General features: G+C 37.7%; 1 protein-coding gene across 3 annotated transcripts in view; it reads left to right on the top strand.

The window, feature by feature from the left end:
* Positions 1-848: 848 nt before the first annotated feature.
* The window catches only part of st18 (ST18 C2H2C-type zinc finger transcription factor), a 61730-nt gene continuing 49595 nt past the window's right edge, over positions 849-12983 (top strand). Inside the window, exons 1-6 of one of the 3 annotated variants that reach the window (XM_084399584.1) lie at positions 849-1086; positions 8201-8317; positions 10114-10150; positions 10324-10982; positions 11975-12092; positions 12782-12890. In XM_084399584.1, coding sequence (XP_084255710.1) covers positions 12003-12092; positions 12782-12890 — 199 coding nt within the window. In that variant the 5' untranslated portion in view covers positions 849-1086; positions 8201-8317; positions 10114-10150; positions 10324-10982; positions 11975-12002. Of the gene's footprint in view, positions 1087-8200; positions 8318-10113; positions 10151-10323; positions 10983-11974; positions 12093-12781; positions 12967-12983 lie in introns of those variants that run through there. The other 2 variants (XM_084399589.1, XM_084399586.1) reach the window with 2 other exon arrangements.

Here is a 12983-nt window from a genome sequence, read left to right as displayed (position 1 = left end):
CGACCGCATGAATACTGTAAATAATTTTTGGTTACACTTTTTTTTTAAGGTGTCCGTCTCACAGTGTAATTATACATTTAAGTACTTAGTAATATTAAGTAACTACATGTACTTACTATAGGGTTAGGGTTTGGTTTATGGTAAGTTGCATGTAATTATGCATAATTAAAATTAAAGTTAAAAAATTTAAGTTATTACTACAGTAACGACATGTAACAAGGACACTGTAAAATAGAGTTGCCTAATTTTTACTTGCATAATGGTCAAAAGTACTGGAATATTTATAATAAACTAGTAGTGTTCGATATGCCTTAATATTTACCCAGCACTCTTTAAATGAATATAGGGTTAAATTTAATGTCAAGTCAAGTTTTTTTCTTAGCGTTTTATATGCATAGTATTGTATGTCAAACAAGTCAAATCAAAACTTCAGCTTGATCTAAACAAAGTTTATCTTTGATGTTTAACAAGGTGAGTGTTGGGTTTAATGATTTTTTTCTTTTCTTTTTCGCCATGTTGTGATGATGTATGCTTGTGGCCTTGTCGAAATGAGCATCAATGCATCAAAGATCACAGTAAAGGTCAAAATTAGCTTAATTTTCGATGCGAGTTCAAAAAGTAAATTTCAACCTCTAAACTGAACTCTTTCAACAGACAACAGGCCCTCTATATCCCTTATAATCGAGCGGAAGCAGAAGCCGGAGGACGGCAGCTGGCGGAATCAAAAGCACAACTGTACAAGTTTGCAGCCGCTGTGGGGTGGGGGGGGAACTAGTTGCAGAAGAAGACAAACTTCTGGAGAATGACAACGGCACAAAAGTTGTTCTGTTGGGCGTGAGTGGTGTGGTGTCGCCCGGTGCCAGTGCGGCTGTTATCAGGGCACTGATGGGAGGCAGGCACACGGCCCCCTCTGTTCCCCTGCCTGATTTGAATGGACAGCGTTTTCCATTGTGTTCTCCATCAAAACAGAGGACAAAGTTAGTCAGCAAGTTACATAGCTTCCCCGCATTCAGATTCCTTAAGCCTCTTTTGTATGACGCTCGACAATGCGTTTCACTGCCACCGGACCTGCCCGGGCTGCCGGAGGTACGTAAGCCGCCGTGTTTTTACTCTTCGCAGACGCTAATAACTTGATCATTAGCCACGTGAGAGCGTGTTAGAACGAGCTCGGGAACGCTCACTCACCCAGGGTGAATAATTGATACGCCTTTTATCTGATCTCTCTGACTAGAAGTGCTTCCTTACGAATTCCTGGCACTTTGGTAAAAATTACCTGAAGGCAAACGGTACAGATTTATACAAGTTATTTACAACAGGAGCCCAGCCGCTGCTCTGGAAACTAGGCTGCAGATCAAAGGATTGTTTTGATGTCTGCTTAGCATATTTGTTTAACCTAGCCAGTGATTCTGCAAAGTGCACAAGCTTTTTGGTGATATGCAGAGTACCCTTTATCCCTCTTTCTCTTGTGTTAGCTCCGGATTTAAGTACTTTCTGTATTTAGGAGACAACTGGATTTGCCAGCTTTTGAAATTTAGTTGCCCACTGCTTGCAGTCTTGGCACTCCGAAATAGATAACTAGGTATGTAGCAGAGCTAATCCTGATCGGCCTTGTAATAGTATTTGTGGACTACACGGCACCCAATTAGGGCATAATGTGTTATTTTTGTTTCTGCTAAGTTGGATTAAATATGAAAATGTGGTTGTTTTTCCCCCTCTCTTGGAGAATGTTTACTTTTTAATCTGCATATTTATTTTTCCCGCTCCCCCCTTCCGTCCTCGTTTTTTCGTTTGCGGCCAAATTCTGGCAAGCTGCGTTCGGCTAGCAGTTAGCCGAGTGTCAATCGAGATGGCGTAAGTGGGAAAGCACTCTATGACAGATAGCCATGGCGAAAAGAAGAAGAGGGGGAAAAAAAAAACTACGCACGCACAATCGCGTATAATTCTCCGTTGCTCTAGGTTGGCGAGATGAGCGTAGGTTTAGTGGAAGCAGAAAGAGAAAAGGGGTAGATGGCTCACAAGAGGGATAAACCTGGAGAGTCATGCTGCAAATGTGTTTTACAGAAACACAATGAAAAGAGGGGACAAAGCCATTGTGCCAAACTCCTTTGGAAAATGGCAAAGCAGCTCTCCAAGGTCCAGGACCATGGAGAAGCCGGATGAGCCTTCGGAAGCGGCAGAGGAGGAGAGTCTTTCCAACTGCACCTGCCCAAGAAAGGCAAGGAGTGACCGGCGTTGCCCACCTTTTCCCGCGTTTCCTCTGCGTCCGTGACCGTGACATGCTTTTTGGATGCGTTCGGAGTCCTGCCTCCCCTGGTAAACACACAAACAGCATTGTTAGTGGCGAGAATTCCTTTTGAAAGAAAGTGTTTCCCTAATGATAGGGCCCTGCCAAAAAAAAAAAAAAAAAAAACGAGAGAGGCAGAGAGAGAGAGAGAGAAAGACAAAGGCAGAAAAAAATGGGAAAGCACAAAAACAGTCACAGGTGCTTGGGAAAAGAGAAAACATAGTGAATGGTCACTGAAGTCCCCCAGGAGGCCTTTCAGCGGAAGCCAGTGCGGTGGGTGGACTTTGTGACAAGGACGTTTGTGGCGAGCCAGGTGGAGCAGTTTACCGCGCGCGCTTCTGTAAGCCGCATTCACATGTTAATGCAGCTGCGATGTAACTTTTATTTGTCTCAGCCTGGTGCCGAGAGCAATAATTATAGAGCACTTTTGCCAACGTTAAGACCGACAACAGAGGATCAAGCGAATCTATCATTCCCAAATGGATGAATATGGATGTTATGAATATAAGAGTGTGCTTGCTGTTGATGATATATTTTAGAGCTGTTTATGAGGAAACATTTATTCAGACAGCACCGCTGTTTACCTCTTTGCCTCCGTCTGAGTAGTATTGTATTGACGTCGGCTAGCGGCGTGTCAACGTTGGCAAGTGTCAATAGTTTATCATTTGCTAAAGCTAACAATGAGAGTGTGCGTGTTTACTGATCACATCAGTGCATAAACCTTGCCATTACACATGGAAAAATGTGTGTAGTTGTGATGCATGAGTAATCTTTTACTTGTAAGTCATAAAAAAAAAAAAAAAAAAACGTATTGTACATGCCAGTGATTTATTTGTTGGAAGCATTTAGTTTTAATCTTGAACAAATCTTGGATCTTTGGATGAGGCTTAGCTTCTCTCTGTTGAAGAGGTTATAAAAATAACCTTTAATATTAAAAGTGACTAAGAGTTGGAATAGAACTAAACATCAAACTTTTTTTAATGAACAATACCAGGTATTTTTGTCTATGTCTGATAGCTAAAATACAGAAACTATTTTTTTTGTTTTATTTCTGCTTTTTGTCACACATCACCTCTTTGTTTCAGGCTAGACACGCTTTAAAAGGAACGTGTTTCTCACCTCTGAATGAATCAAAATGTTGAGTAGATTATACAAATAATAAGTAACTTCGATTTTTATCAATGCTATCATGTTTTTGTTTTGTTTACCTTATAGATAGATAGACAGACAGACAGATAGACCGATGGATGGAAGGTTGGATGGTTAGATAGATAGATAGATAGATAGATAGATAGATAGATAGATAGATAGATAGATAGATAGATAGATAGATAGATAGATAGATAGATAGATAGATTACATTTCAGTATTGTTTTTGTTTTGTTTACCTTATTGCAGTACAGTAGCATAATAGAACGATGGATGGATGGATGGATGGATGGATGGATGGATGGATAGGTGGATGGATGGATAGATAGATAGTTTACATTTCAGTCTATTGTTTTTGTTTTGTTTACCTTATTGCAGTATAGTAGCATTATAGAACGATGGATGGATGGATGGATGGATGGATGGATGGATGGATGGATGGATGGATGGATGGATAGGTGGATGGATGGATAGATAGATAGTTTACATTTCAGTCTATTGTTTTTGTTTTGTTTACCTTATTGCAGTATAGTAGCATAATAGAACGATGGATGGATGGATGGATGGATGGATGGATGGATGGATGGATGGATAGGTGGATAGGTGGATGGATGGATAGATAGATAGTTTACATTTCAGTCTATTGTTTTTGTTTTGTTTACCTTATTGCAGTATAGTAGCATAGATAGAACGATGGATGGATGGATAGACAGATAGGTAGAAAGACAGACAGACAGACAGACAGACAGATAGATAGATAGATAGATAGATAGATTACATTTCAGTCTATTATGTTTTTGTTTTGTTATGTTTTTGTTCTTATTGCAGTATAGTAGCATAGATAGACGGACGGATAGAAAGAAAGAAAGAAAGAAAGAAAGAAAGAAAGAAAGAAAGAAAGAAAGAAAGAAAGGACAATAACTTATTTTAAATAAAAATTCCATTAAGGGCTACTGGTGTTTCTGAGGAAAAGTTCAGAAAGATGACTTAAGAAATAAGTCCTGAATATCATCCATGCCTTTTAATTTTTCTCTTTTGCACTTTGTCGTCAAACTTTCTTTGCCTCTGCTTCCGTTCGGAAGTGGCTGGATCCACCGCAGCATATGTCCCTCCTATCACCTGTTTTGTACGTTTCTCAGAGGTCTTTCTCGTGGCTCTGGGGAGGCCTGATTCAATGCCCGGCTATCTGCTCTGCATAAATAGCAACAAAGCCATTGTCATCTGCACCTTTTGGATTGCCTTTCCGAGCCTATTGAAACTGGCTGTCCCCTGAGACAATGCTCCAGTCATTGCCATCACCCTGCATTACCAATTGTTCTGTGCTTTCAGGAGAGTTGCCTGGCTAAATCCAGGAATGGATGGCAAAAAGTGAACTGAGACCAGACAAACCTTGTTCTGTCAGGAAAAGATAATTCCTGAGAATTTAATAAACTGGAGCATACATGGACTTTATTTTTTTGAAGTTCATATATACTATCAAATATATTGCATTTAAAATATTTTTATATAAAAATGTGTGTGGATAGCACAGTATATAGTATACATTGGGTATGATTAAGGGATGTATATGGTCATCCAAAATGAGGCATTAATATGTGCTTTATAAGTACTAGCCTAAATTCTAGTAGCATGCATGCTAATAAGCAGCTAGTTAACATGCACATAATATAAATACAAAAGTTTGCCTAGTGTTTTTTTGCATTAGTTTTATGTTTTACACAATTGTTCATTTTATTATTCATATGACATTTTAAAGATGAAGTATGACATTTCTGTGCCACTAGCATTGGCTAACAAAATTTCACAAATAATGATTGTTTCTAAACAGATTAACACTCGTCCCGTCTGCCATTGGTTGGTGAAAAAAAGATAGTCCCGCCCCAAAGTCACAGAGCCATCGTTGCTGTGTTGGGATGCTCTAACAATGTTGCTTTTTGAGGAAACTTCACCTATGAATTACAACATTTGTAGCTATAATAGAAGAAAATATTTTTTGCATCTAAGAAAAATTACACATATTACCTTGTAATAATTAGCATGTTGTTTAGCCTCGTCCAATATCAAATCTGGTTTGTGAAGCAAAACCAGTTGAGAACCACTCATCACAAAATGGCACCCTCTCTAACCTAATGATTACTTGTTTATATTAGGCTTCTCTTCAGCTTGTTTTACTTGTCGGCTATACCATATTGTTGTGATATGCTCTTCAAAGCGTGCACAATCCAGTTCGCCAACTCAAAAGTTACTTTCCCGGCATCCTTTAGAATAGAATATTTGCAAAACTGGAAAAAAGTGATGCCCTATAGTGTTTCTCCAGTTTTAAGCCTGTTTGGGAGATGCGATTGAGCAATCCAGCAGTGTGAAATCGTATCCGGTCCTGGTTCTGTAATCATTCTCTTAGACTCTTGTTAAATGGTTTACTTGCCACTTTTGGCGGCATTTGCTGAAGATAGCAAAGGCATAAAGACTGGCCGTGATCGGATTAACCATGCAACAGCATGATGTAACTCTTTGTTTGTGTGGTATGTGTTCTATGTATGTCACATACGCACTAAACTCACGATTTATGCTGCTTGTGACCAGTGTGCGAAAAGCCAGAGAGGTGCTTATAGTAGATACAATGTTTTCATGGGTCTCTGTGCTCGGGATTGCTGATTTCTGCCAATATGACCAGTCACTGTGAAAGAGAAAGTTGATTAATAATGCATTTAAAATGCATGTTGATGTCTTTTTTAATTTTTCAAACTGAATTTCAGATTTTGATACACAATCCACAACCTTTTGAGCACGTTTTTGCTCAAAGTGGGCTGTCCGGCACACATTAACCAGTGTTATTTTAGTATTTTTATGTATTGTTATATATATATATATTGAATATATTATAAGCTTTTTTTTTTTTTTTTTACTTTTGTCACTTTTTTTTTTTTTTTAGGTTTTTTTTATTATTTCTAGCTTGTAATTTTAGCACTTCAACTTATTTGCCATTAAGGCAGCATTTCTACAACATATAATATTTATATATATATATATTTTTTTTTTCAATCAACAAAAATGTTTTTAGTAGTTTAATTTTTAGTTTCAGGTACCGATAATAACCCTGACATGAACCACACATTCCCTCCTGTAATGCTCAGCATTCGGCATAGAAACTTTCCAGTTGAAGGCTGCGCGCTTGCAATGCTTATCTGTGCAAGATGTTTCAGTTTACATTTCGTGTTGTTGTGGGTTGACAGCTGTGACCATAGCAAGCCCTATTTCGCCTCTGTGTTCGAAAGAAGAAGAAATGTCTGCATTTTACTGGAGGTTTAGATGCTTGTTTATCACTTTTAAATACCATCATCTTTGCCGAAATCCCCTCTCAAAAGAACCTTTCACTTGCTGGAATAAATTCAAATTAAAATTTAAATCCCTCTTTGCATTCCTTCAGCCTCTTTTAAAATAGCTGGCTCCTTTTAGAAAGCTGTTTATGTAGTGATCTCTTCATAATCCAGTTTGTTTCTCAACAGCAAAAAAAAAAAAAGAAAAAAAAAAAAGAAACACTGAAATCGTATTATCAGTGTCTTGGAGAGATGATGCGAGAAGTCAGAGAGACTCCGTATCTGGGGTGGGGGTGAGTTTTCAAAGTACTAAATCTGAGAAACGTCGCAAATGCTCTTTGATGGAGTACTTTGATGGAACACGTGCATTTGACTTGCAAATGCTAATAGTACATTGTATTGCCTGAACTCTGATGTATCTGATGCTTTTGTTGCGTTACCGCAAAAGCGTGACAAAGCCGAGCCTAACCAAATAGGTGAAATATATACCTGTACTTTGGCTTGGGATCTGAACTTGTGCCATTATGATTCAAACATCTCCAGTCACCTCGGCGTTCATCTTTTCAGCCTAGTTCTCCTGTATTAGGCTCCATTCTGTTTGGAAATACTGTCGAAGCGCATTTCAAACAAACAAATCAACACTGTCAGGAGACCGACCTGTTTTTCCCCTGCTCTCTTCAGATGTATTCAGTTGGCTATTGAAAGGACAAATAACATGGAAGACCTTATTAAGGTTTGCTTTGAGCACGCTAGATTGGATTTATTGTTAGCGAACAAATTATAATTGTATCTCCTGAAAAGTTAGCAAAGATCTAAACAAAGGGAAATCAATGGCACAGGCCGATTAATCACACCAAGCGGGCTACTTGTGCCGAAGAAACTTACCTCATAATCAATGTCTTTGTTTTGCTCAAAGGGCATTTGCATGCTGATTCAGTGTGCCATATTGGATGCAATCAAAACATTGTCATCCACATTAATAAGAGGGTTATTTGGACTCTCAAGTATGCCACTGAATAGCGCGGGCTCAACACGCCATTGTAGCGCTCCAGTATTAAAGACCAATCTCGACGTGATAGAAAGACACAGTTTGTTAGAAGAGTTTTTAATATCACGGATATATTGCGCATGTAAAATGCTGTACAATATGTCTAAGACAGATTAACCTCTGCTATTGCAAAGTTGAGGAATCAGTAAATCCCACAGTAAAGAAAATCTTATCCCATCCCACACAGTCAACATCAAAGTATACTCATTTACATTCGGTAATCCTTGACGTCCACTGTGCTCGCTTCCTCTTGTGTTTTTATTTATTGTTTTTAAAGAGGTGCGGAAGGTTGCTATAGGGAAATTGTATTGTTAGATCATGCATATTGATATAGATCACGTGATAACATTTGCAGAAACTTACCTTTTTCTACTTTGTCTGGCTCTATTCCAAACTACCTAGACGGGAGCTAAACAATGCTGCCTTCTAAAACATCTCGTTTTAGTTCAGGGAGAAGGCAATTCCACAATGCATTGCAACAAACTCAAGTGAAAAAATTAACCCAAGATGGTGGACAAGGTGAGAGAAATATGAATTATACAGTGTATAAAGTGAAAATGTGCAGATGTTGAGTAGAAAGTTGCATTACATTACTTGAAGCCTTTAAATAATTTTTTGTAATGCATTAATTATGCCTCACAATGCACCTTATAATGCATTATATGATCTAATGAACAATTGTAATCACATTCTTATCTGTTCATTTTCACCTTTAGAAAGTATAATCCAAAAAAGTCAAAAATTTCAGATCTAACAAGAATCTCGCATTTTAACTTTGTAATGTTTATCTTTTCATAAATAATTGTAGCCAAAGTACATTATGAATTTCCCAATGGGGAAATTTGGTGTGGTCTACATTTCTACATCACCTGTTACTCATGCAAAACGGGTATAAACACAATTGGGTATCACTTTATTTCGATGGTCCACTTTAGAGATTCTACTAACTATAAGTAACTTTGCAACTATTTAACTAGCAGTCATTAGAGTATTAGGTGCTTAATATCTGATAACACTTGATTTTGATGTTCCCCAGAAGAAATCTGACTTTGCAACTTATTCCTAAACTTTAACACCGAACCCTAAATGAACAGTCTACTAAAAGTCTGGGTAACAGTGTCTTTGTTACATATGTTACATGTACTTACCATAGTAATAACAGTAAATTACGCATAATTACATGCAACTAACCCTCAACCAAATCCTAATCCTACCCTAACCCTATAGTAAGTACATTTTGCTAATTAATATTACTCAGTACTTAAATATATAATTACACTGTAACAATGACACCTTAAAATAAAGTGTAACTAAAGTCTTTTACTTAGTCTACTAATACTCTGAGTACATGTAGTTGCAAAGTTACTTGTACTGTAGTTAGTAGAATGTCTAAAGTGGACCATCAAAATAAAGTGCAACCCACAAGACAAACACAGAAAGGATACACATAAAAAGTATCCTTATTTATCAATGCAGGCACAAACGAGTATTTCAACCTATTCAATATACACCGTATTCCACAGTTCACAACCAGTTTAAAGTACATGAGACGGGTCAAGCTAAATTCTTTGTTCATAGAGAGACTGGATACTATAATAATCTTTCTGACCTATTAGTTTCATATCAGTTTGTATTATAAATGTTAACTTTAGATTTCAGGTTTCTGTTGATTTGAGTGTCAGGCTGTGTTATGAATGAATGAGGCATTTATATAGCGCTTTCATATGTACTACTGTACACCCAAAACGCTTTACAATCCAGTCAGGGGATCTCTCAACCACCACCAGTGTGCAGCGTCCACTTGGATGATGCGACGGCAGCCACAGTACAACGGCGCCAGTGCGCTCACACGCACCAGCTATAGGTGGAGAGGAGAGAGAGTTAGCAGCATGCTAACGTCACATGTCAGTGTTGGAATCAGTTCATGCAATCAGTTCAATGCAATCCACACGAGGAGCGTTATTTGAGTGGTGCACGTAATTTTTACAGTATAATCTTGCAAATCAAACCCTTATGAGGTTCTATTTCTGTTGGGATGCATCCCACTAGGCTTTTGTATCAGAGCTACTGATCACGATCCTGAATTATGATCAAGTTAGTATCTCTATGACTGGATTAGTTTATCCAAAAATGAACATTTTTGGTTCATGGCTTTATTACAAGTGTTCGTAAGCCTTTGTGTGAGAAACAGACTGAAGTTTATGTTGCTATTTACTGATAATCTTTCCTTCCAATAACTCTCTCTCTATATATATATATATATATATATATATATATATATATTATTGGTAAAAAAATTATTTTGTGTTCCACAGAAGACGGTAAGTCATCCATGTTTGGAACAACATGAGGGTGAGTAAATAATGACCATTTCAATTTTTGGGTGAACTATTCCTTGATTTTTCAGTGATATTGGTTATTTTGGGCAGATGTGTGACACAATGGAGTGTTCCTGCATTGCATCTAGACTGAATTTGGATTTCTGTTACCCAAATATGAGTGCACATCTGCTATTCTGCCCACAGGTCCATGGAGGCACCTAGTTAGGAAGGCATAGATAATCACTTCAGGCGATGCTGGAGACCACCTTGTTAACCAGCTCCACAGCAACACACCGCATACATCCCTGGAGGACTTTAGGTTGTTGCACTTGTGAGTCCTATAGTTTCTAAACCTTATAGATTCCAAGAAGCGAACCTCGAATCCAAAACGCAGGAGTCAGTGTCACTGACATTTTCATACAAATCCAATGATCTACAAATTATTTTAATCTGATCAAGCTGTTCTCCAGGTATTGGTTGGCATCCTATAATTAGCATTTGCTCAGGACGCTCTTGCTTTGATTGAGAAAGCAGGCATGGACAGGTGAGTCTCTCTCACAGGTGTTTTTAAACCATTTGACACACTATCAGTGGACACAGATGGACTCCATTCCACTTATTATGCGCCTTGTTAAGACAATTTGCTGCACCTGAGCAAAGCAGAGTTTGTCATGACAATGGCGCTGTGTGTGTGATACATTTCTTTTTAGGCCTTTATAGTTCACCCGAAATGAAAATGGTCTCATTTACTCTCGCTCGTGTTGTTTCAACTTTATTTCTTGTGTAGAACTCAAAAGGACAAATTTGGAAGAATGTTCATGCTGCTCATGCAATCAAAATGGATGGGGGCTGGAGCTGTCGAGGTACCAAAATGAGAAAAAAAGCATCATAAAATTAGTAAATGAGTCCATAAACCCTGGGCTGTAGATCAGGGGTTTTCAAACCGGGGTCCAGGGACCCTCAGGGACCTTTTTGGGGCTTTAAACCTGCATTTTGTGACAAATGCTATACAAATATTACATTTTTCTTCAGGTTTATACATCTAACATTATATAATAGTGGCTAGAAAAAATATACACTTACACTACCGTTCAAAAGCTTGGGGTTGACCTCTGCCTCTGCTCACCAAGGCTGCATTTATTTGATAAAAAATTCAGTAAAAACTGTAATATTGTGAAATATTATTACAATTTAAAATGAATATATTTTAAAATGTAATTTATTTCTGTGATGCAAAGCTCCTGATTATTATAAATTTTGTAAACTGTGATAAATTTTTTTTCAGAATTCTTTAATAAAAATGTATTTCAAATAGAAATCTATTGTAACCTTATAAATCTCTTTACTGTAACTTTTGATCAATTTAATGCATCCTTGCTGAATAAAAGTAAAAAAATAAATCTTACTAAAATTCAAAGTCAATATTTTCTAGATAATATTTTAATAATTAGTTTGGCTTCAGTACAGTACCTATATAATAGCCTTTTTTAATCATGTCTTCATAATATCAAGCTTTTTCTCAGGCAATATATATGAGCCCAGCTTTCCCAAAAAATCCCAGGTCTATGTTTCAAATCTTTAAAAATGTACAAATATATCCGCTGAAAATCTAAAAATCGCTCCATTTAGTGCTCTTACATTTGTGCATCAAACCAGGTTTGACATAAATGATGACATCGGTTCTCACAAGTCTTGTAGTCAGTCACAGAACGTTAATTATGAATATGCTGAAGCATCAATTACATTTTTCAGCTATAGTGGATGTAAAAAATAAGTGAAGATGACTTAAAGTGATGTGAAATACAGTGCACGCATCATAAATACTGTGTTTATGGTGCAATTTTGTTCTTTTTAGAGTCCTTTTGACAGCCCTTGGCCACTATATGCTTCCGCTGTATGGAACAGAGAAGTGCGAATCTCCTTTTGTGTTCCACGCAAGAAAGAAAGTCATACTGTTTTTGAACAACATGAGGGTGAGTAAACAACATAATTCTCAGTTTTCGTGAACTATTAGGTGCTAATAGGCCAGCGAAATATGTCGGATCTTTTTTGAGCTCACTGGATTAGAGCGCTGTAATTGGAACAATCTTCCGAATACGGCAGTAAATGTGGCACAGTAAGCATTTCTATCAAAAGTATAGAGTTATTCGACATAGCGCGTGTAGGATTGACTAAGGCACATAAACAACAGGTTCCAGATGCATTTAACTTTGCTTACATAATTGGCGGACTAATGCAAAAAGCTTTTAGACATTATGTGTGACCCAGTGTGATACTTTCATAAACGCAATCAAACATTTTCTCCAAACATGCAGTGTACTTTAAAAAAAACGCAGACCTTTGTGTGACATGTCATTTCATTTCGCCCACTTTAGCTCTAATTTTCCCTCTAATATACACCTATTGTGGCATGTTTTTTTTATGAAACCCCAAATCAAACACCCAGAATGCACTTTTATTCACTTCCTGATGCTCTGGACCGCACGCCCTCGATGGAAGAGTATGTGCACCATTAAATATCATACTTTCAGCAACAGAATATTCAAGTGCAAGGATTTTCTTTGTTTCGTGTCCACTGATGTTTTGATTCATCAAGACTGTTGTAACAAAGCTGATCCCTTTTAAAACTTATTTATGTGTCATGTTCTTTTTCTTTCGCCAGCTGTCTCGGCACATTACGAGAGATCAGCGACGTCTTGACCGAATGCACTGGAAATCAGATTGCCCGGTCTTTGGATCTTCGAGAACACCCGAGACAGGTTTTCCATTAAGTAAGACGCTTGTAGCGACAACTCTTCACTCGTGTTGCGGGAGATTACGGAAGAAAGAAACATGTAGTTCAATGTTGTAAGTGCGTCCGACGG

The sequence above is a fragment of the Rutilus rutilus genome, assembly GCF_951802725.1.
Source record: "Rutilus rutilus genome assembly, chromosome: 24".
Taxonomy (NCBI): domain Eukaryota; kingdom Metazoa; phylum Chordata; class Actinopteri; order Cypriniformes; family Leuciscidae; genus Rutilus; species Rutilus rutilus.
This window is presented reverse-complemented; position numbering and strand designations above follow the sequence as displayed.